At 48.5% G+C, this 27,711-nt stretch overlaps 2 protein-coding genes across 8 annotated transcripts in view; one reads left to right on the forward strand and one right to left on the reverse strand.

Moving 5' to 3' along the window:
- LOC121587874 overlaps window positions 1-5,075 on the forward strand; it is a 40,788-nt gene extending 35,713 nt beyond the window's left edge. For all 6 annotated transcript variants that reach the window (XM_041905132.1, XM_041905135.1, XM_041905133.1 and 3 more), the window contains exons 4-10: window positions 104-603; window positions 727-1,073; window positions 1,408-1,569; window positions 1,655-1,843; window positions 1,915-2,044; window positions 2,138-2,411; window positions 3,314-5,075. In XM_041905132.1, coding sequence (XP_041761066.1) covers window positions 104-603; window positions 727-1,073; window positions 1,408-1,569; window positions 1,655-1,843; window positions 1,915-2,044; window positions 2,138-2,411; window positions 3,314-3,441 — 1,730 coding nt within the window. In that variant the 3' untranslated portion in view covers window positions 3,442-5,075. The remainder of the gene's footprint in view (window positions 1-103; window positions 604-726; window positions 1,074-1,407; window positions 1,570-1,654; window positions 1,844-1,914; window positions 2,045-2,137; window positions 2,412-3,313) is intronic.
- A 721-nt stretch (window positions 5,076-5,796) lies between these two features.
- The window catches only part of LOC121588867 (coiled-coil domain-containing protein lobo), a 164,585-nt gene continuing 142,670 nt past the window's right edge, over window positions 5,797-27,711 (reverse strand). The window contains exons 1-6 of one of the 2 annotated variants that reach the window (XM_041907302.1): window positions 12,792-13,453; window positions 10,247-10,441; window positions 7,997-9,021; window positions 7,848-7,914; window positions 6,686-6,898; window positions 5,797-6,617 (exon numbers count right to left, since the gene is read on the reverse strand). In XM_041907302.1, the coding sequence (XP_041763236.1) occupies window positions 5,922-6,617; window positions 6,686-6,898; window positions 7,848-7,914; window positions 7,997-9,021; window positions 10,247-10,441; window positions 12,792-13,073 (2,478 nt within the window). In that variant the 5' untranslated portion in view covers window positions 13,074-13,453 and the 3' untranslated portion in view covers window positions 5,797-5,921. Of the gene's footprint in view, window positions 6,618-6,685; window positions 6,899-7,847; window positions 7,915-7,996; window positions 9,022-10,246; window positions 10,442-12,791; window positions 13,454-27,711 lie in introns of those variants that run through there. The other variant, XM_041907301.1, reaches the window with a different exon arrangement.

Here is a 27,711-nt window from a genome sequence, read left to right on the forward strand (position 1 = left end):
CGAGCTGCAAAAAAAGGAAAATAGAACAGAGTTTGATTGAAAATTATAACCGATTCGATTGAAATAACTTAACACCGTGTTTCAATTCATTGCGCTATTGCAGGGCCCGTATCGAACACAACCAGTGGCAGCTACCAGTTAAGCCAGGGAAACGGCAATGAAACACTGCTCCATCAACCAAAAGCCTCAACGACGACAGGCAATAGCAACAGTGCGGCAAAGCAGCAGCAGAGCTTGTACAGCAAACAGCAACCGCAACCACAGCAGCAGCAGCAGCAAAAGCAGCTACAACAATCAACGGCCAGTGTAGCAAGCGGTCATAATCTTCCGCCAAACGTCGTTGCGAGCTATCCTTCGTCTTCGTCGGCCGCCGCCACCTCCTCGGGACTGTGGTCCGAAGACAACCCGTTCGTGGTCAGCTCAGCCACCGCCCAGCAGCAGCAGCAGCAGCAGCAGCAGCAACTGCCACCACACTCGAGTGGTGTGAACGTGAACGTGACCGTGAACGTGGTGGCACGACCGGTAACCGCGAGCACGATGACGACGACAACGGCAACGACGACCAGCACAACGACCCTGGCACCCCCGCGACCGATGCAGAAGGTAGACACGCGGGCACGCGCGACACAAGCATCTCACAGCAGATGATGTTCATCACCATTTGTTTATTTCTTTTATTTTGCTTCTCTCGACTCTCTGCCCTTTCCCCCCCACTCGCTCCTTTAGGTGATCCCGACGGTGGTCTACCTGATGTCGCGGATCGCTGTACATATGGAGATCGAGGGCACGGCACAGTGCCCGGCGCAGGTGATGCTTGCCGCCGCCCTTGGCTGTGAAGAACTAGGTATAACGAACAAATTGCTGGCCCAGAGCGTGTTCGGGCTGTGGATGACCAGCCCGCTGCTGGAGGTGCAGCTCAAGCCGCACCATCGGCCGTACGCGGTGCGCGTCGCCTGGTCGAAGCTGCTGGACAAGCACAGCCACGGGAACGAGCTGGAGAAGCTGTCCGACGAGCCGATGACGACGCTCCGGCGGAACGTGTTCTTCTCCCGGCGGGACGAGGAAAAGATCAAGTAAGTGTAGAAGAGATCGGAAGAGATCTGTATGAAATGGGGGAAAAATTGCATTTATAATTTTCAAGAGTAGTTTTTATGATTTTTTATGATTATTTTGTAATATAACTACCCTATAGTCCAATATAAAATGAACAATGTTCCCAGAATTGAATCCTTCATACATATAAACTGTCCCAAGTTTTACCCATTTTATTCCGCCTAAATGTATGCAATTGTTTTATTCCTTTGCCAATCCTTTGACTTTATTCGCCTAAAAGTATGCAATCGCTTGAATCCTATGCAAACACTAATTAATCGCACTCTCTCTCCTCACTTCTGTGCTACTTGACAGAGATCCGCGGATATTGGAGCTGCTGTACGAGGAGGCAAGACACAACGTACTGCTCGGCCGGTACGTCATGGAACCGTCGCAATCGATCATGCTCGGTGGCATCCAGGCCCGGATAGAGCTGGGCCCGTACAATTCCCACACGCACTCAACTAGCTACTTCCGGTAAGTATGACCGACCCTCTCCCTGGACACCCTGTGTCTCCCTGGCCAGTTTGTTTAATTCCCGCTTCGCTTGTTTGGTTTGTAGGGAGAATCAATTCCGCTTCCTGCCGGCACACGTGGCCAAGAGCTCGAGCTGGTCCTGGCTGCCGATCAGTCAGCGATCGTCGGCCGAGGTACGGCTGTTGGAGCAGTTCAAGCGCGTTCCAACGACGGCTACCACCAAGAAGCTGATGCGGAAGTATCTCGAGTTTTGCTGGGGTCTGCCGTTCTATGGGTAAGGCTCCACGGTGTCAATGTGAAATGCTACACGAGACTAATGTAACGCGTGTTTGTACTCCTGTTCAGGGCGGCCTACTTCCACGGACAAGTCGAACAACCGGTACGTGGTCTTATGAGCTTGATGCAGCAGAAGGATCTGCCCGTCCTGATAGCGGTCAACGAGCGGGGGATCTTCGTGATCGATCAGATCGAATGTGTAAGTGTGGGGAAGAGTGTTATGGGGAAAACGTGAAAACAGACACCCATTGACCATCGCTTCCAATCGTTTCAATCCACCCATCCTTCGCAGACACTGCTGCTGGGGCTAAAGTACGAAGAGTTCTCGTGGGAGTACGCGAAACCAAGCAACGTGAACGATCCGGAGTGCTTGCCGTGCATCTTTCTGCAGTTTGGCGCGGTGGAGAACGGCATCGCGGCCACCAAGCTGATGCAAATCTTCTCCCGCCAGGCCGCCATGGTAGACGCCTTAATCACGCACTTCATCGAGCAGGACAAGCGGCGAAAGGAGAGCGGTGCCGATGCGGACCAGGCCGCCGCTGGACTGGCGGACAACACCTATGTGGGTGAGTAAACGTTACGCTAAGTGGCGTCCCAAACTGTCCCACCCATTGAAAGTTTGTCGCGGTAGTAAAGGTCACAGGAAGAAGATGTGACTAGAGGAGGCGTCTAACTGATTGATGCTTACGTTTCGCTTTGCTTTTTTTTACTGAAAGCATTGCAAGCAGCGGTTAGGAAATTCCTGCCCCAGCTGACTCTGTGCTGAAGTATCACTGGAAGCGACGAGAATATAGTTTTAGATGTTGTGCTATGCAAAACATGAAAAGAGGCATGGTTCTCGGTAGCGAACTGTTGGAATCTTCCATTGAGCGTGCACTTTGCCCATATAAATAGCGCAAGCGTTTGCAAAATGGTTTCACGAACCAATAGCTGAAATAGCAACGAGAGTACGCTATGCAAGCGCACAGCAAACATTCCAAGTTTGAGCGTAGATTCCGGCCATAGCGGCACGTGGAAACGGCAAAGAAAGGAAACAATTAACTTCAATCTGAAATGCCACGGGGCCAACGTAAACAAACTTAAGAACGGTATTTATCTTAGGGGATACCTCAGCAAGCGATGACGTGTTTAAGCAGTGGTTGCTATGGCTTGTAAGGAAGAACAGTTGTCCCTGTTGTAGTAACCTCGTTGCCTCGTTGCTAAGGATCGTAGCCGATGCTGCTAAGCAAAATGGTTCTGTTTATGAAATTGCTTTCCTATTGGAAAGGACACTTAAATCACAGTCCCTAAATATCCACGTTAAAGAAAGGGAAAAAGTCGTTCGATTTCTTCGTTTCGAGCTAATAGCAAAAAGGATAATACGCACCACCGTACCACCGTTTGATGTACTGCCCAGCAGAAAGGATCGCAACAAAAAGCACCAATCTTACCCGTTTTTTTTCTTTTTCTCCCTTTGCTCCACCGCCAGAAACTAACCCAATCAAGAACAATGGCATCGGTGTGCTGAGCAACAAGTTCGCCCGCCTCACGCTGGCCACGTTCGACGACGAGGGGCGCTGCATCGGCCAGACGGGCTCGTTATCGATAAGCTATTAACATTTAATTCTCATTTAAGTTTGGCACCGCGGAACGGAACGGACAGGTAGGCGAGAGCGGGGACAGGCGAAGGACAGCAGCAGCAGCAACAGCGGCACAACATGGACGCTTACCTGTTTAGGGGGTGGAACGGGAAGACCGAAAAGCGTCGATCCCTTAAGCACAAGTCCGACTGAAATCCAGATGGGATTGCTGATAAAGAGATTGGCAAAAACGGGGGTTACAATCGCACAGGCGAGAAAGGGAGAGAAAGATAGTGTGTGCCCTAAGAAGAGTGTGCAGTTCCGATGGTGTACTTTCCGTTTTTTGAAGCAGAACACACATACACACACACACAGCAGCTCCGTCGCACGGCCAATTGTACAGTACTAGCACCAGGTTCCCTTCTACCCTTCCTAGTATCTTTTCCAGTGGTAAGAGTCAGTCGATCGAAGAAGAAGAAGAAGAAGAAGAAGAACTAGCTATCCTAGAGGCTAACCAATCGTGTGTGGCAAGGTGGCAAAATCGAATTTACTTGTAAATAGTGGGACAGTAGTGAAGCGAAACGATTCGGTAGAGAGACACAACATCCCGCAGACGCATGGCGTTATGGTTGCGCCGCAAGTACGCAACCAGCATTCTTCGACTTCCGCACGTGCACCTGCCGCACGTGTAGATGCGTAGATAATAAAAAAAACCAAGAGAAAATAGAACGAAAAAATCGCGATTAGAAGAAGACTTTTGCAGTGCAGTAAACCAGTACAGTATCACTTGAACACTTCACATGTTTAGCTAACAAACATACACACAGTAAAAACCGCTAGTATGCATAGTCGCAGTTTATCCTTGTACAGTGCAAAAACGGAAAAGGAGAAGACAGGAAAGCAGAAAGGGGGAAGCAAGCATAGCGATAACTATCGTAACCAAAGGTCGTCATCAGTGTAGTACAGAAACAACACAAAGAAACGCAAATTTCAGGAAATAGGACACAAAAGCGAAACGAAATGTAAAGCAAACCCGACCAGGCCGGTACAAGGGAGAAAGACAGAGACAGAGAGAGAGAGAGAGAATAATTTTGTACTTCTTTAATTTAATTATACCCAAGGAAGTATATATATATATACATATATATGTATACACGTACATACATATACAGTGCATATACATTTAATCTATATATATTTAGATATTTTGTACTACACGCAAAGAAAGGGAAAGCATGAATCAGCTGAAAGAAATGGAATGTGACATTTGGAAGTGAGAAAAAGTTCGTACTGAGATGGTGAAAAATCTGACAAAAAAAGAAAGAAAGAAGACAAACGCACTCAGCTGAAAAGAGAAGCCAACCCCAGGACGGGGAAGGGAATGAAAAATCAATCAATGCTTAGAAAGTGGCGAATGGTCAGATGCGAATACACAGAGCAAGGAAATTAAAGTTAAGAAATGTAAAGCGATCGAAAATAGTAGCAAAAACAGTAAACCAGCACTGTAATAAAGCAAGAGAAGAAAACAAAACATAAGTCGTTAGTCGTTTAGAAGAAATAGAGAAAGAAGCAAACGAAGAAGAATAAGAGAGAGAACAAACACAATCGGTTAGTCAAAACAGTATATACACAAATAGTCAAATACATTAAGAGAAAAAAAAGGGTAATACACACACTACACTCACACGCACTCACGTAAACACTGACACGAATGCGACGATAAGCGGCATACACACAACACACAAGCGAACATGAAAACATAACACACTTTTAGTAACCGATATCAATAATGTAAGATAGCATGTGGTAAACATACGAAAGGACGTGGGAAACGCGTCGAAAGCGCGAAGAGATTTTGCACAACAACAACAACCCAAACTGCGACAGAGACACTGTAATAAATGCCACGATTCCGTACAACACTGAAACAAAACACTCGGAAACATCCGTCTAGGTTATCAAATCTCGTCAAAGTACAGAAACGGAATTCGTTTCGTATTGGCAAAAACTGCAGCTGCAAAACCCGCCTACAGATGGACAGCATACAGAGTCACATACACACACATACACACACACACACAGTCGTCACTCATCGGGAGTGGCAGGAAAGTGGGGAACGGTGGGGGGGACAATTCAAGTATCATTAGTATCGTCGCAGGAAGTCATTAGGTACTTCTGCGAAGGCAAAAGGGTTAATGCGTGGAGTGAAGCTGTTCGTGCATCGAAACCGAAAAACCAAAAAATATAAATAAATAAAATCCAATAGAAATCGCGAAACATGTATGAAAGAATTACAACACAACTACTTTTGAATAAAAAAAAGGTAAATCAAACGAAAACGAAAGAGTGTAATCGATAGTACCATGATTGAAAGAACGGAAGCAAGTGGACGTATCGTGATGGCTCTTCTTTCTTTTTATTTCACTCAAAATTTTAGCAGTTTTGACAATATTTTTAAAACGCATTAGAAAAAACTCACACACAAGGCACCAAAGCGGCCTCTACCTAACCTAACCATCATTCATCGTCGTAATCACTTCGCTCACACGGTGGCTCCTCCAGCTCCGCACCAAAGTACGGTCTGAGGCGCTCATCTTCCCGCAAGGCCTGCCGCAGATGGGCCGCCTTACGCCGGTAGTCGTCCTGTATGTTCTCCAGGCGCATCTGCAGTATGTGCTTATCGCGCTCGATCGTCTCCCCCTCGGCAATGAACTTCTCGTACTCGGCGTCCTCGAAGTGTTGCTGGAAGCGGGCCAGAAACCGCTTGAGCGATTGCTCCTCCGTGATCAGATCGTCGCACCGGTTGCGCAGCTCTTCCTCGAGCCGCTGATAGAACCGGCGCAGATCCGTCGTACAGTCCCGGTACAGTGCCATCACCTGGGCCCGGGTTGGGGGGCGCTTGCTAGCGTTGCCGAGCCGGAGCAGATACGGCGCCAGGAAGTCGGCCTGCTGCTGCTTGATCTGTTCCTCCCGTGCCTTGATCGCTTCGTACTTGGCCAGCCGCTGCTGACGGGCCTCCTCGTTGCGCAGCGGATCGAACAGACTGTTGGTGAGGCGCGGTGAGTCGGTTTGCTTGCGCCGCTCGCTCAGCATGGTATCGATTTCGACCACCCGACGGCGGAAGGCGTGCGAGGCGAGCTCTTCCGCCTTGAGCTGCTCCTTGAGGAGGAGGAAGAGATCGAGCTGCGTCGGTTGCGGGTCCCAGGGGTTGGACTAGTGTAGAGAGGGGGGTGGAGGGGGGTTAGATGGGGCACTTGATGTAAGGAGCGTATGTAGCTTACCACATAGCCAGTGGTGCAGGCAGGATCGTACGGCACTTCTTCGCCCATCTCGGACTTGGGCGGCTTGACAAACTCACGCGTGGAGGCAGTAATGCAGTCCTCACCGTAGTGAAACTGGAGAGCAATCTTGTTATCCTGTATGTAGCAATTCCGAATCGCAATATCCTTCACTGGCTCTTTGGTCGGATGTTGATGAAACTTTTCAGTAATGTGCTGAAATAGTGAATGACGGTTTTATGTTTATTATTTGGTCGGTTTATAGGGATACGTAATCTATTTTTGAAGGTATTTAATAACTTCAGAGTGCACACAAGGGTAGTTTTGGAGACAACTCAATGCTTAGATGACATTTAGTAGACTTCTCTTCCCATAAGAAAGAGTTAAGAAAGTGTTCCAAAATTATCAAAACCCCTGAAAATCCCTGTAATTTTAAAAGGTATTTCAAGAGAAACTAATTCAAAATGCAAACTATTTATCCTTGGATTTGATTCAATACTCAAGTTGGCTCTATGACTGGCCCTGAAACCATGACACATAACCCAAACCCATACCGGTGCTGGGACTATTTCTGACCCCTATATCGATCCAGGAACTTATTTTGAACCCACTATTTTCCTGGAAGTGATACCTAACCCAAAATAATTCCTGCAACTGCTTCTAAATCCAAATCAAATTATCCTGGAACTGTTCCCTTATTTTATGGCAATTTGAAAACTATACCTGCATATGTATCTGTCATGGAATGGATCGTGAACCTATCCCGGTACAGGAATTGAGAAGGTAGCTACTGATTTCGTTGCCATGTTTTTGATGTATTGGATGTAGAAATTTAGTGTAAAAATGTTACTATCCATATATGTAGGAAGTATTAAACCTTATGCGCCTTACCCTCCAGAATTTGTATAGCAAGAGGAGATTATTGTTCTTTCCATTGATTCGAGCCATAGTGCGAATGGAGACTGTTTCGAGCAGACTACTCGAAAACAGGCAACCTATCTGCCAGCGCCATCTGTTGACGAGCACTCAAAATATGAAGCATACTCGTGCGCTGCCAACAGATGTCGCTACAGTATCAACGCTCGAATGCCATTGAAGGTATTTTTGTTGGCATTTTAACTATTTTCTATATCAACGACTTTTACATTAAATTGCATGTACTTACCGTCAACTTGCTTGGTTCTTTAGTGACCGGATCCTTGGGAATGTTGTGAAATTCGCGATAATATAACCTAGACGGGATCGAAAAGCAGTGAAATTTGTTTAGCAGACAACAACAACTACACAACGCGTTTCGCGGCAAAGCACGCTTACCGATCATCGCGCTTATCGTAGTGCTCCTGTATGTACTCGGCATGGTACACCAGCGTACGCAGCGCATCGAACCGGTACTGGTAAAAGAACCGCAGCTCGTACTCATTGTTCGGCGCCGCCCGGTGCTTCAGCGAGCGCAAACAGTCCGGCCGGCCCTTGTCGAACCGTTCCTCCGTCTCGTGCGTCCGGTACTCGATGCGCACCAGATTGAGCTGATCGTCCCGGTTGGCGTAAAACTCCCACCGGCTGATCGGTTCGCCGTAGTCGAGCGTATCGTACGTCGTGATGCGCCGCACCAAGCCGATCAAGTTGCGGTACGGTGCGAACCGCTCGTAGATCGTCTTCTTGAAGTAGATCACCTTGGTGCCGTCCGGGAACCGCTGCTCGTAGTCGGTGCGCGAGACGTTCAGCGACCGCACCCAGGACGTCGGCATGTCGAGATGTTTCTCCTTCTCGATCTCCTCCTCCGTGGTGAGCGGGTCCTGATCCTCCGGCACCGCGCTGTCCTCCCGCAGCTCGTACGGTTCCCCCGGCAGAAAGTGTTCCCAGTCGCGCCCATCGGCCAGATCCCAGCGCATTGCCGGTAGGCCCGCGGCCGGATCCTGCTTGTTGACGTAGTAGTTGTGCTGGTTCCAGACGCTCTCGATGGCGAGATAGTCGGGCGAGGACACCTCGTGCCGGAAGCCGGTGGACGGTTCGAGAAAGAAGGCACTCGGCGGCTGCAGCACCTGTTCGCCCGTGTTGGGATCGAGGGCCGTCTCGCGGTAGCCCGGCTTGTAGCACCAGGGCGCATTGAGCACGATGGCCACCCAGGCGTGGACGCGGTGGCCCCGCTTGGGATCGTTCGGTGGCTGCTCGAGCCGCTCGCGCTCCTCCTGCTCGGCGGCCAATCGATTCGCTTCCTCCGCCTGCACCTTGGCCACCTTTTCCTCCTCGATGTTGAGCAGGTACTGGCTGCGCAGGTCGGGCGGCTGGCGGAGTTGATACTTGTTCGGCGGCTCCGGTATTTTCTCTTCGGTGCTTTCCTGCAAAGAAAGGGAGCAGTTTGGGTGGCAAAAAGTTAGCCTTTAGAAAGAAAAAAACACTGTAATAAAATGGCTCGCTTGACGCAACAACACTTTTGTCAGCACGGTTTGGATCGTTAACCTCTTTCGCTTGTGCGCTGTGCTCTCTGCGCTTCTGCTAGACTTTCTTTGCCACACTTTGAAGCTCGGTTCTTGAACGAAAAGGAGTTGGCTTTTATGTTGCTATAATGTGTACCTCACATTTTACATCGTTATCCTTGCGCGGCTCGGTCATTGACGGGCGAGCAGTCGCCAAGCGTTCAATGGCCGAAGAAGCTTTGGCTGTCGCGGTTTTTTGTCTTCCCGTCCTTTCCCGGGGAACATGTGCGCTGCACAGATGTCATGCGGCATTATTCTGGACATTTGTCTCCTCTTGTACGATAAAAAAATACGGCAGAGAAAGAGAGAGAGAGAGAGAGAGAGGTTCCATGTGGCCGTAAAACAAATTAGCCGATAGTTTGAACTGTTTTTATGCGTTCTGATGGTGGCAATTGGGTTCTGTTTATGCCCCCGGTGGGTCAAGTTTCTGCCCCATCAATAGCAGACACCGTTTGCACACCGTCTCAGGAAGCCGTTTCGTGCATAATTGCGTTTGCGTCGCTCCCCATGGCCTTCCTCTCCCGCCGTCACGTGTAGCTCTTCACCGGATGTGTGTGTGTGTGTGTTGTTCCTTGCGCGAAGAAAAGGGTTTCTCGCTACAGTTGCTGCTGCTGCTGCCGTGTCCCGTTTTGGAATGCCGCAACCAGCATCCGGTCGTGGTTTCGTTGCGAACAATGTTACAGATTGGCGTAACCTGATGCATCAGCGTTTCGAGCGAAATTCGAGACGAACCGAGATGGGCTCGGGTGAGGATTTTTTCCGGTGCGGTCGGGTAGGTGTCCTCATTAGCGCAAAAAAAAAAATAATAGGAAAGGTGTGCGAGGGAGCGCAGGGAACCCCAAAAAAGGAAGCGAAAAGAAACTACACGAACGAGGTCACAGAGTGTTTCAACAAAGAAGGGAAAAAAGCATAAAAATGTTAAATATTCATTGAAGAAGTAGCAACAAAAGCTGACTGGCTAAATGTCGGCAAGTGAATGATTTTTCTATAAAATATACACGCTTGAAGGACCTTTTGGGAAGTCCTCCGTGTAAGGTGACCTCATTTAATGACCTCAATCTATGTGCGGGACTCTAATCGGTCTTACCTCTGCTTCCACCGGCACAAAAGGACACACGACACGTTGCTGATCGTTGTTGACCACCTCGCGCGTTGCATAGCCGGAAACGACGCAAGCCGCAAATCCATTTCCGATCAGAAAGCTGGCAAGCAGCGTGGCCAGCTCGAAACTGTTCGCACGCCGCCGCTTCAGCACCTCGTCCGGCGATACTAAGCGCGTTGGCTGGAACGGGAAAGAGAAGTTGCAAGACAATGAGCGTTAGTATTATTAAACAAAGTACATGCTAATTACGATTACGTTTCCATTTAACACCTAAAAGGGTAGCAATAACAGGAGTTTTGTATAGCAGATTGCCTAAATGTTGGCGTCTTAAAGTGCGGATTGCATACCTCTAGGCGTTTATCGACAAAAAATACGTTTCAGACTTACATTACTATGTTTTTATACCTTTTGCTTTCAAAAACAAGTCTTATCGACAAAATGTTTCAAGCCAGTTTTGGTATTTTTAGTCTTGTGAAACCAAAAAAAAAAGGTAAAATGCACAACATCAATCAACAGTGAAAGGTGAGCGAAAGAAAAAAAAATAACTCCCCAATCTATGACCAGCTCTTAGACAGGAAGGATGTCAATTAAGGTGCGGCGTGCGCGGGTGGACGCAGGCAGTGGACGAGAAAAACCTAAGACAGAAAAGCAATTTCCCCCTCCCCCCCTCCCCGCACCCAGCCAAAGGTGTGCTCGGCTGGGTCTGGTTGATGAGGACGTCCCAACGGACGCCTTTTCCACGGCCGTGGTGCGCACAAGTAAGAGATTTCGATCTCGAGCCGGCCACATCATACACACACACACACACACACATACACACACGCTGAACTCAAACTGCACACACGTGTCCACTTTCACCCATGTGCTTGTACTTGACATCAATCGTGGTGGCGAGGGCAGAAGAGCAAGGGAATGACCGAAAAAGTAGACGAAAAAGCAGAAAATGAAGCCAAAAATAATGCGAAACATAAGGCGAAAAAAAATGCGCACACACACACGCACGTACATACACTGGAAATGGATCCTTTTCTCGCCACTATTTCCATCCCAGCAGAGTTGGGTAAAACACTTTCCATCCTGCCGTTCATTGGCGGCCCCATCTCCCCGCTTCCCTTTATTGATTGTCCTGCCGGATCCTTCGATTGGCGCACTTGGAGTGCCCACCTTATCAAATGGGAGGAGGGCCAGAGCCGCACCGAAAAGACCGCAGCACAACATAACGTAACATCGCAGCACATAGTGCACATACACACAGAAGCGTAGGGAGGGGTATGGCTAGGGCAGGCAGGCAGGCAAGGCATCACAGCGTTGACGAACGATCCGTCCTGCCCTCGATTGGAACCAGAATGATGAACGGATCGGTCCGGTGAACGGATTACGGATTGATGTTTCACCCGAGAATTCCGCCCGGCCGTGTTTACCGGCCCTTTCCCGCACTGCCCCGCCCCATCCGAATCGTCACCCTACCCACAGGGCACAGGTCACAATGGGGCCAAGTTGTGTTTTGAGTTTTCTGATTGAGATTGTACCCCCCAACCGTGTGTGTGTATGTAGGGAAAGCCAAAGAAGGAGGAAGAAAAAAAAATGGGGGAAAACCCAATGTGGAATGGATATGCAAGTGGAAAATCGCTCAAGAATAAGAAAGTGTTTTTGGGGACCGGGAGTGAGGGAGAACCGATGCGGACAATCTCTCCCACTGCCGCCTTTTTCCCTTTGCCACACACTCACACACCCGCCCTCCCGCCAGAAAACACGTTCCAATCCACCGACGACCGATTGGTGCGAATTACCGAACCAAATCCCCGGGCCCAGCTTCCATTTTGGCCGGGTATGGAGCTGGAGCCGAATAACCAAAGGTGGAATGGATGTGCCAGTGTGTGTGTGTGCGTGTACGAAACCCAACGGCACAGATAAATTGAAAGACCCGCATACGCAATCCCGTCCGCAAGCGAACGATATCCTGGCGTGGGGGTTTTTTTCGCCTCCTCCGTCGCTCAACCGGCCGGAAACGGAAAGCAAAGCGCCCAGCGAAAAGCGGCAAAGAAGCGCATAAGAGTAAGCATACAAAATGAACGAAAAAAAAAAATCAAACGCATCTAGATGAAGGTGATTGGATGATTGGCGCACCCGAGAGTGAGTGAGTGAAGAGCGCACGATAAAGACGACGCAAGACGACGCAAGAACGAGGTGGGGTGGAAAAACCACCTAGCCGGTAAAAAAAGGAAAAGAAACAGAATCGAAATCAGTGCAAAAGCGTTAAGAAAACGGAAATGGCAAATCTTTCGGGGAAGAACGAAAAGCGAGAGAAAAAAAGTGAAACGAAACAAATCATTGCACGAAAAACAACGAAAAAACCAAAACAACGGATTTCAAAGAGCAAAAACACAAACCAAAAAAAGCACGGCAAAGAATATGTCGAGGTGACAAATGGGGACGGTGACACTAAAGAACGGCCTACTGCCACAACTACGCACGGTGGCTGCACCGTAACCTAAGGGTGTGCCGCACATTGCCTTAAGATTTCACAAACCGTTCTGATCCAACGTGCAGACGTTTCTGAGATTTTTCTTCCTCCGTCCTCGACATTTTCCGATTCCGTCTCGTTTTTTTTTTCGGCTCTTTCTCTCCCTGCCTGCCGCTGGGAGCGGCACTCCGACTTATCAGCAGGCCACTTTTCCAAACATCCATCAAACGAAATGAAGCGCTCGGGAAATGGAACCGACACACACACACGCGCGCGCGTACACCAACAAGACGGACGACGATGACGGGAACGGAATCGAAAATGAAACACTACCGAAGGTAATTGCATTCGCACATTCGCACACACACACAAGCACAGATGAACGCACGATTTGGGGCCACCGAAGATGACTTTTTGCACAGGACCGGGGTCCGGGGGTTTCCTCCAGTATTCCCTGGCCGTATGGGGGAGGGAATGAATTTTCCACCAACAGCACCACGAAAGGGCTTTGCGAAACCATTGACGCCTGATGAAACAATCCGTACCCGGGGGCGCAAAGTCGTCTTTGCCGGTGGTTGATGTTTTTTCGCTTCACCCCGTTTTTTTTTTCTTACGAGCTCACGGGCAAACCAACGGTACACACCGGGCGACTTTGATTCGCACTTGGAAGATGATGGAATCAATACCGGGGCTGCGTGTGAGCCTCCAATGGGAAGGGGATTCATCAATTCAGTGTAGGGGGTAGTGCACGGGTCACTAGATTGAAAAAGTTCGATGTGCCGGTACTGTCTTTGCTGTTTTAATTAAGGGGTTTGTCGTGTGAAGCTCGGTCGCGTTTGGATCTTTGCAAGTTTTGGGGATGCAGTTTTTGGGGAAAACGTTCGATCGTTCGTTCTCTTCGAGGATGGAAAGCAATTGCATTAAACAATCGGTCGATTTCACACAAAAAAGAGAGAGAGAGAGAGAGTTGCCAACACACGGAAGGCAATAGGAACTTTATCTGACAAAAAGGTTATACTGCTTGACATCAAAAATGCAGTCTTAAAGCAAGGTTTCAACTAAAATTAGCAAAACAAATTATACAGTACGCTCTAAGCATGTTTTAGAATCGGTTAGAATAATCTCAACAATAAAGTAATTTCCAAATACATTCGGGACATAATAACGAGCAATCGTGCAGTACAGCAATTGAAAGAAATGCTTTACAACACATATTAATATGGACCGTTAATTCACATACAGACCGAATCACGCGCCAACAAATTAAAACCTGATAACTTGCACCAATCCTCTGAACTATGTTTTACAAGCTTCAAGGAATGGCCATGAAAGTGATGGCCGAAGTCCATTCAGAACGGGTTCGAGAAAGGTTACAGGTGGCAATCGGGGAACTCTGACGATTTTGTTCATTAAAGTTGGTTCCTTGGAATCACACACATACGTATGTCGTTCTATCGGCAGTATTTTAATTTACTTTACGGTACAGAGCAATTGGAAAATGAAGTCATTTATTGTCTGTACTGTAAACAGCTCAACAGCATCATTTAATGGAAGATAATGCAAACAACACAGTCACTGCTCTCTGTTTACAGCGCATTCAAATCACCCGGCACCAGGATGGGGCCTGGCCATATCTTCTGATGGCTGCTATCTCCGAGGTCGAGAATGTCCCTCGAGGTTATTTACGTACCCTATCGTAAATGCCTTCGCAGCCAACGTAGTTTATTATGGTAAAACAAACGAGTGTAGTGCAACATTGCAACCGACCGATGTAGGACGCAAACAAGGCAGATAAGTGGGACAGCATGTGACGGATTGCCCGTAGTGGGAAGCTTCGGTGCGTTAAGGATGGTCAGTAATCGATTCACACAGAACTTACTGAATGCTTTACGCAGCCTTGTACCTTCCAAAAAAAAGTCCATGACTCAAAAGCAGGAGGAAAAACAGGGCAATAAAAAATAGAAAACAAAACGACCCACCAACTCCCGCTTTAAATGGCAGGCCTGGTTCCTAATGCACGTCCCGTTTGGAAAAGGAAGCCAATGAGACGAAATTGCCAAATAGAATTAAACGAACATGAAGAGAAAAAACACACACACTAAAGCAAAACAAAAAACAAGAATAACATCCTTTGACCTTGGCCAGTTCACGAGCACGTCACGACGGTGACGGGCTTGTTTTCGGTTCTTTTTTTCTCTTTTGTTGTGCATACCACCTTTCCTTTACCACGTTCGTCTAATTTCCCAATGCGAACAACCATCGACGACGACGCGTTGGGAACAGCATTTAAATTCCATCTTCCCACGACCGGAGCCGCCGCCAGGACAAGACAAGACTGCTGCTGCTGCTGCGGCTACTACTACGTGGCAGGTACAATTACGATTGACCGGGGTCTCCGTACATCGGTTCGCAAGGATCAATTCCTCGGTCAGTGTGCTTTCATTCCGGCTTGTTTTTGTGTGTGTGTGTGTCTGTGTCTGTGCTTTGGCTTTCCTTTTTGGCCCAGCCGGTAAGCACACCCGCAAACACAGGGCACGCCAGGGCAGGGCCTCGCCCGGGTGTTTCTGTGCCAAGGCCACAACCATGTGAGCCAGCCGGTAAGCCAGCCAGTAAAGCGAACTATGCCATCGCTCTGTGGCTGTCTGTGTGCGCCCTCTCCATCGTCCGTCACTTTCACTCCGGGGCAGGAAATGAGCGATGCAGGAACGGAGCAAGCATCCGGGCCGGGAGAATCGGTTTTATTTCGTTTTTATTTTCTTCCTTCCACCCACATCCACAACCCACCCACCGTCGCCGAAGAGGAAGGCGAAGCAGAAGGCGGCAGAAGGGAATTTGCTATTTACTTTATTTGGACCAACTTCTGCTCCCTACGATTGCCGGAACGATGCACACGATCGAAACGATGAGCAGCAGCAGCAGCAGCAGCAGCACGGATGGAAAGTACAGAGCAAAAAATTAATGTTCGCAAACCAATGTTTGCGAAAAGAGTGCCACAGCTTTGTCTGTGTTATGATGCTTTTCTTTAGCCTATTTTCTTTCTCCCGGAACACTTCACGAACACGGCCAAGAGCGCCGGTGCAACAAGTTGGAGACGGACAATCTGTAACTTTCTGTTTCATTATTAGTCCGTCGTTTTTAGCTCCGAGAGACAGTTGATGGCAAAAGGGAGAAATGTGTGCTGAGGGGTTCGTTGGCGTTGAGGACTTTCGTTTTCTATTTGTAAACAAATCGAATCAATCTATAATCACCCACGCTTCCTGAAGCAACCGAACTTTGTTCCTTTTTCATCATGCGGTAACTAAGGAAACACAGTGAGTACTGCTCGAGAAGGTGTTTAATTCGAGCAGTTTTGCATGTTTTTTTTCCAGTTTATCCTTTAATATTACCATAAACACATCCCAAGTGATTGGAAGGGAGACAGTGAACCGATCACGTAGCATGTGTATTAACGGCGGCTATCATATCACCCCAAACTAGCACCTTCGCACCGGTAATGGAGTGTTAAGTGGATTGAATCACATTCCGCAAGATTGACTGCGTTGGATTACTTCCTTGCCGCTCCCAGCGCAGCACCAATGTAGTAAACACGTATAAAAATCAACAAACGATCGTTTATGCTCCCACATTGCCGTCGTTTGCACTGCAGCGCTTGGGCGTTTGGGTGGCTCCGAATTGCTTATTTTTACAACCCGGCATACACTCCCATTGTAGCTCAAAAGGGCTCCCCGCGATGGTGGTGGTGGGTAGTAAAATCGGATTTGTGAATGAAAACACAACCACAACCATACAAAATACGGACACTGTTGCAGGCAGGTGGCGCGGGAAAGATGGAAAACCCGTTACGTTTATTTATGTACTTATGCCCAGGAAAAGTGGCATTAGGGGTTGAGGGTGGGAAAATCAGCAACAAAACAGTCCAACAGAAAAAAAGAAACAGAGAGAGAGAGAGAGAGAGAGCGAGCAAGAGGGCTAGAGTGAGAGATAGAAAGGGGAAAAACAACAGCAGCATCATGCACTGCTGTGTGTTGATACTCGAGGAAAATCTTCGAACCCCGAAGCTTTGCAAAAGGAAGGAAAACGGGTAAAACATCAACAACACCACGTGGACAGTAATAAAAAAGAACACACACACACATAAACGCACACAGAGGAAGAAAAGAAATAAATTTGAGAACCTCTGCTATGTGGTTGTGTGCGTGCAAGAGGAAGAGAGCATAAACAGAGAGTGAGAGAGTGAGCGAAGAAGGAATCTGCAACGGGAAAAGTGATGTTGCGCTGAGGAGAGATAAAATAAAAATAAATATAAAAATGGAAATAAAATTATATCTCTCCCGTGCTCCTTCCTCCGCCCGAGCCGGGGTAGCCAATCATTCTCCTTTGCTATATCTCCCCACTCAGCAATTCCCCACTACCGGATTTACCATCTCCCTTCCCCAGCTCCAACCACCCGAACGAACGACTCCTTTTTATGACTTTTCTGTGCCATTTTCCTCCCACAAAATTCTGCCACCACGTGTACTCACTCCACTGCACGGGTGGTATGGTAGTAGTAGTAACAGTAGTAGAAGTAGCAGTAGCACCGTAAGTAGTAGCCGTAGCAGAACAGTAACCGTAAAGCAATGTGGCCCGGCCCGGCGTCCTTGACAGTTGGTTTTCCCGGCGAGCCGGTAAAAAAAAGGAGGGAAATAAAACGACCGATTTCGGGGCCACACAAATGCGGCCAAATGCTTGGGAAGATGAGTGTGTGTGTGTGTCTGCAAGTCTGCAACGAATCACTAACACACCCACAGACAGACAGCCGGCATTTCTTAGTTGCTCCCAAGAAATAGGGAAGGAGCAGGAGAAGTTCATTCATGGAAAGTTTTTCCCGCTTTTTGAGAGTCAAAGAAATCCCATTTTATTACGATCTTGGAAAAAAGCGAGGGAAGACTGGTACCGGGGGATGGGGAGGGGAGAGCTCCACTGCAAGACAACAAACTTATTTCTTCCTTCGTTTTCTTACCATTCCTTCCTTTTCTCGTCTTCTCTGCTCCATCGGTGTGTGTGTGTGTGTCTGTGCCAGTGTCTGCGACGCTCCATCGGTCTGAGCCATATATTGCAGGAAGTTTTCCTGTTTTTTATTTCTGTTTGGAACCGTAACCTTCCTCAACAAGGAGCCACATAGAGGCGAGGGAGAGGGGGGTTTCTTTTCTTTGCTGTGGCCTTAACCGAAGTGCCACTCGAAGGATTAAGCCATCAACGTTGCCCAGGACGTCGTTGTCGTCCTTTCAGCCGGAATTGAACGCTCCCGTAGGTTGTTCAGGTGAAATTATAACGATGAGCTCGCACAGGATAATTGACTCCAACTGTTTCCTAACATAGCTTGGCGTTTGAGGATGGCGAACAGAACAAAGGGTGGCTAAATATTACAATGTGTCCGATTTGTTACAATAACTGCCTATAAATCTAGTCCTAGAAGACAAATAGTCTGTAGAAAGGGCGAATGAGTTGGGGAACTTTACCACAACAAGCGTCAGTGGAAAGAGTGGAATTACACACCTCTATGATGGTATCAGCAGCAACATTACCTCACGGATGTTAATCCTTAAATTCTGCAGGAACTTGACCAGTTGGCAAAGGTGCAGTAAAACGAATAATCTCATCTCGTCGAATTGTGTAAATGAACGTAAAGGAAGAGATGAAGAGCGATGGTTCGTTAAATAAGTTCGTTTGCTTCAATCGACATTCCATCCAGGAGGGAAAAATGCTCCTTCCTCGAAAATTGACATAATTGCATTTACACTAAAACGCAAAAAAACAACAGATACGAAGCATTCTTGTCCGTTCCATTCATCGTTTCGTTTGTGGATGCGGCTGTTTTTCCAGAGCGCAAGCAGCAAAACGTGAAGAAAGAAGAGCAGTAAAATTGTTCCAATTTAAGAAGGTAAGAGAGAGAGATGGAGAGAAACAGCGAACAAGAGCGCACCCAACGACCAACGAGGGTGTGGTGAATGATTTATTGTTTGTGGGTTAATAAAAATCAGTGTATCGCTTTTTGGTGCAACAAAACGGTGCAGCAACAGCATCGCCTCATTTCACCGTTTAAGCAAGACATCAGGGACGGTTTGCTCCTTGTGAGAAACATGCGCACACACACACACAAACATCCCCACACCCAGCAGCAACAGCAACATTCTTCTCCGGTTTTGCAAAGTTTGCTTTCTTGCGCCGGAAGTGTTTGTGGGCGACGGCGTCTTATGCCAGCCAGTGCCAGTGTACGGTAAGAAGATTTAAGAGGATCAACGAGAGAACAGGTTTGACGCGGTGAAGGCTGGGTAATAAGGGAGGGTGCGCCGAAGGTGAAGGCTGGTGGAATGTGGTAGGATGCAAACTTTTTCCTTCTGCCAAGGGAACGAGCGCACGGCGAGCGAAGAGCGACGATAAGCATGATGATAATAATGATAAACTGTTATGCTTTTGTTGTGCTATCTAACACTCTCTCCCTGTCCTGGTTCGGGGTCGCTCGGTGTGTGTGTGTGTGTGTGTGTGTGGGGAGAAAGAGACAAAGAGAGCAGGGCAGTGCTTAAGGGTGGCTCAGGGGATTTATTGTGTTGGGCACATCGGAGGTCGGGTTGCCACCCAGCCGGTAGCAAGGCGTTTGTGTTGCGTAATTAATAAGCAAGTAATTATGATATTTATTTGATTGCTCGGTATCGTTTTGGAAGAGAATGATGCACAGCGAGCGAACGACCTTAAGGAACAGGCGAAGATGAATAAGACGTCGTCGTGTTGGCGGGGGGGCTTAGGTGGAGGGTCTTTTGTGGTGGGAAAAGATGGATTAAGAAGAGATTATTTACCCGGTAAGATTTGTTTTTGTTCGCACCCTAGCGCCACACAAGCCGTTCGGAGCAACAAGTGGCAACGATTGAAGATGCTTTCGATCAGAACGGCAGGAAGTCAATTCAATGGAGTGTTTGTGGTTGTGTGGCCATTGTCACAAGTTTGTAGTTGTTTCGTGCAGCTTTGTATAGTCAGTCTTGATGAGTCAAGTTTCGGAATTTCGGTAGCATGCCCTGCCAAACTGAGCATCCTCGAGCGAAGTTTGCACTGAACTGAGCGCACAGCAATAAAACCACCCATTAAATCACCCACCCATGGCACGGCCAGCCAGCGTGCACGTGAAGCATTCTCCGCCCGGAATGGCAGCAGTTTGCGTTCGACTTGCAGCAGCGGCGCACAATCAACGATGTACATAAATTTGGAATGTGTTGAGGCGCAAGCCGCCGTCACCGTGGCAGGACCAAGGCAAGGATCAACTGGTGTGTGTGTGTGTGTGTGTGTGTGTGCTCTCGCACCGCAAACTATGCAACAAGCGGCGCGCGGAGGGCCCATGCAACCGGCTCATGCCTCACCATCCGGCTTCCAATCCATCCGGCTAAAAGCGCGGGCGTGAAAGTGTCGGAATTACTGACGATCTTCGGCTGTTCGGGAAATGATGTCCCAACAAAGTATGTGCTAATGGGCCATATCATGTTGTGCCTCCCAGACGCATCAGCCCCCTTTGTTTGGGTTCGGGCGGATGGATTAGTGGCTCAGAATAGTTACGCTAGCACGCGAGAGTTATGGAGCACGCGTGTCTTGGAATGTCCGTGCTGCTTGGTATGTGCTCCCGCAGCCCAGACCAGTGCGAGCGGTGTGAAGTAAGCGGGCAGCAGCAGATGCCCCCAGCACTACAACATGCTGGGTGGCAGCGCTGTGTGCGATATCTTTAAAGCGCGACGCTGCTCAGCCTGCACAGAATTGGCCACCGTTTTGCGTGATGCGTTTTCTTTTGCACACTTCCTTTTTTGTGTGCACTTCTCGGAGCTCGCCCGTCTCGCCGATGCATCAAATCCTTCAACCTAAAGCTTGTCAATCATCAAAAGCGCACCAGACATACGGGACCGATTGCACGTGAGTCCGTCAAATCCTCGGGATCGAATTACCACAGCCACTGCCGTGCTGCGTGCCAGAGGAGTCGCACAGAGAGGACCCTCGCGGCAAAATATGTCCTGCGTACGGGAGTAATCGGTTCCTCTTCCTCGTACGGTAGACGTCCAAAGACACACACACACACACACACACACACACACACACAAACCGTATGCGAATGTGCGCGTTCATCAAGCGAAGCGACGCGAAAACATAAGGCAGCGTAAAAAAAAAGCAACCAGCAGCAGCAAATCCTTCAAACGTTTGATGGAACAGGTTGGCTCACGGAAAAAACAAAACATAAAAAAGCTGCTTCATCTTGCCAGCTGTAGAGAGAAAATTGAAGCAAAAAAGCAAAAATGCCCGCAGTGTCGCGTTTGAGATGGGGGGAGATGGGTTTTTTTTTCGTTGGTTCACTGTTCACTGTTGGATGGATTGGACGGATGATGATGGTCGGTGTCTTTCGGTCTTTGCTCCGCCGGTTCGCATTGCTCGTTTGCCAAATGTTTTCCTCCCTGCCGAACCATGGGAGCGAAGGATGGGCAAGGACGGTGGAGCAACCAAAAAAAAAAAGAGGGTACTACACTGCTGCAGGCTCCCTAGCCTAACGCAGTGCAGATGAACGCAGGGAACCACAAGGCGAGTGAGAAAGCAAGAGAGCGAGATGGGCAAAATGTGTAATGAGATCGGGCAAAGGGTTATGCGTAAGCAAACGGGTGGTGTCGGATGGGAGGGTGGGAGGAGAGGCAGAGAAAGCAGCTGGAGGATGATCGGGTGTGGTGTGGTCGACCGCGATCGGTGCGCGGCTTCGCTGCGTTGTGTGCGTTTCGCGTGCGCCCTGGCACGAACCCCAGCCAGACCGACGACGACGTTCCGCCGTACGACTTTACGGTGCCAGCCGCACCGGCAGTGCTCTAGAACATCGGGCAAAAGGGAGTTTCTTCAGCTTCTTACGTCCACAGGCTGCTTCACCTGGGGCGGCGTGCATCGGGGCTGCTCGTTCTCTGTTTTGTTTCTCCGATGGGCTGTCCCCGTTGGGTTGTGTTTCGTTTCGTTGGTAAATTGTGTTGTTTGTCAAATGCAAAAGTAGTCGTCTGCCGCGCTTCTCCTATACCCCTCTATCCCGTTCTGTGGTGGCAAGTGACGGAGTTTGGTATCCCGGTTGGCGTTTCATCCGATTGGGCAAAGAGGGAGTTTTCTACTTTCTGATTTCGATAGTGTGATTCAGAGAAAAAGAAGCTTACGGAAAAACAAACAAAACACAGCTTAAAGTATGCACATTATTCAATTGTGCTAGTAGAAAATAAAATGAAATTGGATTTTTAAACACACAAAGTAGGATTATTTTCAAATAGATTTCATAGCAAATCGTCATCATCAAATAGACGAATGTGGTTCCAACTTAATGTCGATACCGTGTTGCATACTCTATGGTCCATAGAATTGACGCACCAGTTTCTACAATGCCGAATGAGACATATTCCCATCCGAACCAGACAGTTTACTCGGAACAAGAACTGAGAACAGTCTGGTTATATGACAGTAACATTGACCGAGTAAGAGTTAATATGACGCCGATATATAATTATGATTTCTCGTTATGTCAAGAAGAAGAATAAGAAGAAGAAGAGTAAGATGCAGATTGTTTAGAATAATTAAACGAAGAAAAGCGTAATAAGATTGGAACTATAAACGTAAATCCCGATAATAGTTGTAAAATAGTTTGAAGAATCGTTAAAGCATTTTGATCATAACACCATTGCACTGCTTGTAACATATACAAGCTTAACGGCTTTGTAAAGCTTGAGCTATAAATGAAAGCAAAAATAGAGTACCACCTAGCACCGTTGCTGCTCTCCAACACCCGGGATTAAGTATGCATGTTTGCCCTGGACACACTGTCGTGGCACCAGCAACCATCCCAATGCATGCAATCCCGGTGCAGATTGGTTCGTCCTCATTCTCAACCACACACGTCCTCCATCTCTGCTGACCACTTCCGAGGACCCGCCTGCGTACTGCTGTGCCTCGGTGGTCAAGCTAACAACAACAGCTGTGCGTTGCTGCTGCTATGTCGAGCAAGGATTGATGGATGAGGGAAGGCCCATCATCTCGGTTCGACGCAGTCGAAGCTGTCGAACCACTCGAAACTCGAACCACCGAAAACTCGCCATGGATGTAATGAGCACGAAATATCTACCGTCATTACCGATCGGAACGAACGGGCGCGCCATTGGGCTGCGCTAAAACTTGCCTTGCTGTGGTCGCGCGCGCTCATCATCGTTGCCGTCGTCGTCCGTTTGGCGCGACGCGTTTTCCGGGCGTTGAACGGGACGGACGCCGATGGGGTGGCTCGCGGTTAACGTACAAAATGACGAATGCATAATTCAATGGGGGGGGGGGGGGGGGGGGGGTGGGCTAGTTCCTGAGGAATGAAATCCGTTTTTCGGTGTTTCGCCCTACGGCTTAAGCGGTGGTTTGGGGTTAAGCGGCAGCCCCTTTGGTGGGGGAAATGGCGCTGAATAAAGGTGTGTGTGTGTGTGTTACGCTGTGCGTGTGTGCTTGTATGCGGTTGCTGCACAGAAGCAAACGACGGCAACGGAAAGTTTTCTTGCACCCGGCCCCACGGGGTACCCGGAATCGATCGATCGTCGATCCGTTTGCGACAAGCGATTAAATTGCAAATCCTCTCTATCCGTTCGCCGGATCCGTTTAATTGCGCTGTAATTGATGTCAAAGTACGCACCGAAACAAGATTTGTCGTCGTCGTCGTCGTCACCGTTGCAGGTTTGTTTTTTTAAGCCCGGCTCGTAATTGGCTTGCATTGAGCCATTCGGTTCGATTGGGTCGGCGGCAGAAGATGCAACCTCTGCTTTACCTTCCTCCCAGCTTTCTGCGCTTCGCGATCGCGTCGTGTTGGCGCGTAGCGTGATAAAACGCAAACGCCTTGACGCACAGCGGTCCTTGTACACAGTACAAGCTCCACCGACGATCACCCTCGCCGCAGTTTCTCCAACCGGGTGCGTGGTGTGTGTGCTTATTTTAATTTATAATTTTCTTCGCTTCCCAACCCCACAGCCCACGAGTGTGATGTTGTGCGCCAAATCGGCTGTGTGTGTGTGTGTGTGTGCGTGCGCGGAATTCTCGGAATCGCGAGTTTGGACTCCCGTTGCGCGTCCACAACGGTTTGTCGCCCTTTTTTTCTGCGTCGCCCGCCCCGATTCTCCCTTCGATCCTTTTTGCTGCGCCGATTAGTTAGATAAAAACGTGAGTTGTTATCGTGTGTCGCTGATATGTTGTTTCTGAGGGGTGTTTTTTTGTTGTTGCGAGGATGGCCAACACCCTTTACTTCCAACGGAACGGAGCAGGACCAGCAAAACCGAACCGTCCGAAATGGAATTCGTAACACATTCTGTGTAAGTCGCGTTCGTTGCAAACTGTCGCAATGTGCGTTTCGGGTTTGGCACGTTCTGCTTGCACCAGCAGCTGGTGTGTGTGCCCCAGCCAACTAACGTGCCGAACGAACCGGTGGAACGTGGTTGGAAGGAATGGTGGTGCGGAAGCGTGGCTCAACATGCAGGAGAATTTCCAGCCGCCGCGCGTTTGGGGCGAGTTTGGTGAGTGCAGAATGCTGGCGCCGTGACCACGGAACATGGATGGGTTCGCGAAGAAAAAAAAAAGAGTTACACATTCGTACGGTAGATTATCCTGGGGCGAAAGGGAGGGAGTTGGAAGACGTCGGATTCGATTCGAATGGGATCGGTACATGACGGGTTTGCTGAGAGATACGGAACTGCGGGAGCGCTAGCAGGAGATGTGGCCCTTGATTAGGACATTTATCGGAGAAAAGAAGCAAATGAGGCTGCAGGAAACGTTCACATGAAGGTTTGAATGTTTTCCTCCTAGAAGAAGTATCGTTCAGCAGTCCATTTGGCTTGATCGTTTCTGGCTCTTGGATATATTTCTCCTATTCCGCTGTCTATAAACCGAACCAACTTCTGTAGTTTTGCCTAAAGAAGAGCATAATACAACTTTATTCCGACAAAAACAAAAAGTCAAAGTCCAAAAATCTATCTGGATCATTCATACGAAGCAGCTCGCCTTCCATCACCAATTCGCACCCTTGTTCGTAGCTCACCGAAACCATGCCCCGCAAGGGTGGCTGGCTGCACTTTATCGCCAGCAGCTGGTGGCAGTCGCGATCTTGCACTTATCGCATCCGTTGATCGCTCCAATGCAAAAACCAACCAACCACCCGCCCGAAAGTCGTAAAAACAAGCCCCCACCCCCCCTCAAACCGACGGACCAAACCGACAATCGCAGGCGAAATGGGGAAAACCGTTTGCCGACAGCGCATAAATAGTGCAAGGTGTAAACAGCGCAAATGTTCAGCGTACACAAACGCAAACACCCGCCAAAGATCTGAATCATCCGATTCAGGATGGCAAACTCATCCTCCTGACCTCGAACGCTTTGCCCCTTCGCATTCATTCGCACAGGCTGTGCAGCGGAGAATAAAGAAGGAAGAAGGGAGGTCATAAACTTCACCATTTTACTTCCCGCTGACGTGACGGCGCGGTTGACCGCGTACGGCGAAAATGCGCGCGCTAGCAGGCACGATGAAATGGTCCGCGCGTCCTCTCGGTGCGTAGTATCGCACCGAGCTGCAGGAAATAAATTTGATTTGTGTGGTTTTCGGGTTTTATTGGCTTCTTCAGTGCCTCTTTCGCTGCCCTTTCACATCGGCCTCGGCGGTGTATCTTGCTGCGTGTATCTGGAGGGGATGAATTTTGTGTTTGTCTGTGTTTTGTGAGAAGGAGCAGAGTTTGGCGCGTCTTTCCAAAATTCAATTTGTTCTTGCATAGCGAAGCAAGAAAACAAAAGCAATGATGTTGCGTGGCGAGGAAGCGAATCTTTGATTGGTTTTGTTGTCATGCTGTGAGTGATGCCGAGCGGTAAGCTTGTGTTTGTTTGAAGGAACTTTTCTGAGGCTGTTGCTGTGAACTTGTGACTTTCAGAAAAGGACATTTAAATTAAAACATGTAGAATGATTATTGAACCGAATAGGTTATCTTCTCGTTGTGTTCGTTTACTTTGCCCTTACTTTGCGAATTGAGAGTTGAAAGTTCTAGCCAAAATTCCACTACTTCCGTGGTTGCGGTTCAATAGCTTCAAAACTGTGGTCAGCAGTTTTTTTGTTTTATTATTTTTCGTCTCCCGATATGAAACCATAAAATACTGATCAACCAAAACCTCTAACCGAACTCGAACTGTTTTTGGCGACTTACAGCGACTTACACGACAAAAACACCACCATCATATATTGAAAACAATAAAAGGATTCTACCACAAAAAAACCCATCATAAAACCCTGTCCCACCGGGCAGCAGGCGATGCAAAAGCGGGCACCCCGTTCCGCTCGTAATGGTGTGCAAAAGGTGGTGTTTTATGTATGCCAAAGGGAGCGCGCGAAGAAGCGACAAAAAAAAAAGAGATGAAGCATCGCGAAAACCACCATTAGGATGCTTCGGCTAGGACCGTTTCGCCGGAGCGGACGAAAATTACCTCGCACCGTGGTTCGGGACGGCGGCAGCCATAAAACAGCATTTTTATGGCCTTTCTCGCGTTGTCCAGGCGCGTCGCGCCATCCGGACTGCCATCATCAGCTGCTGATCTTTGACGAACAAAAGGAATCGGTCCGGTCGGATCGGCCGGTGGGGAAGAGAAAGGAGACGCGAAAGCACACACACACACACGAACTAGACGCTACCATCTATTCAGTGTTCCGTCAGCCCGAAACGGACACTTCATGACGGCTACCGAAAAGTTGCTGCTGATGCGCTTCTATTTTCTATTTGTTTTTTGCTGATCCATGAGAAACGGGCTATGTGTCCGCTCTTATGTGTGTGTGTGTATGTGTTTTTTGTTCTTCCTTCTTTACCCCGAAGCTAGGCTGCTGATCTTTGATCTTGATACATTTTTTGTTGCTTCTACATGTTAATAACGCGTCCCACGGCACGACTTGTGGCGATTTCGCATCACGTTTCATTGTAACCGCTCGCACACGAAACTTAATCCTCGCTGCGTCCCCGTCCAACTCGCTTGCCCGTCCGTCCGTCCGACCTGTTCGGGGTGGGAAAGGGAAAGCCCACCCGAAACTTATTAAAAAGGACATCGGGACCTGGGTGCCCGGGCGCGTTTGTTTATGCTTTCATGTTTCTTAATTGTCCCAAAAGCGGGTCGCATTGTCTTGAGGTCTTGGAGGGCCGCCAGCGGATGGGATTTCTTGTCCTGTTTTGTGTGTGTGTTGTTGTTCAATTGTTCCTCCCCGATGTCCTCAAGGATTAGTGACGAAGCACGTTGCCGGAACGGCATTCAACCCCTTTTGGGACGCACGGTCCATTCTTTCGCTGGACAATCAGTCATCGAAGTTATGGAGGCACCGGAAACCGGAACCGTACGATCGTGGAATAACCAGTCCACTGGTGCGGGATTGTGTGCCGCTGCAACGCATCGGCGTTAAATCTTAATAAATGGCCACTTAATTGATATTTAAAACGAATGAATGGGACGAAAAGAATGCTGTGAGTGCATTTTGTGTGTGTGTGTGTGTGTGTGTGTGTGTGTGTGTGTGTGTGTGTGTGTTGTGTCCTAGAAGAAGTCTAATAACTCGTTCCGGCATTGCCCACTCTCGTGACAGTTGATTGTGTGGATGGAGTTTGTTTTTGTTCGTGTTTTTAAGTAGTCTCAAAGCCATCCTCCGGTAGGCGAAAAAGAAGCCAGCTGAACCATAGTTAAGGTAGGGTTGGTTTTGTTTTACTCTGATTTTTTGTCTTCTTCTTCTTCTTCTTCTTATTTATTCTCGGTATTCGGAACCAGGAGGTCCTTGGTGATAGATGGCCCAAAGACGTTGGCTCAGAATTGATTGACGAAAGGATGGTGGAAAAAAATAGAGTAACGGTTTTGTGTTACCGTTAACGGGATGCGGAAACCTGTCCTGGAATAAGGTGTGCGATCATTGCTGTTTTTTTTGTTT

The sequence above is a fragment of the Anopheles merus genome, chromosome 2R, assembly GCF_017562075.2.
Source record: "Anopheles merus strain MAF chromosome 2R, AmerM5.1, whole genome shotgun sequence".
Lineage (NCBI taxonomy): Eukaryota > Metazoa > Arthropoda > Insecta > Diptera > Culicidae > Anopheles > Anopheles merus.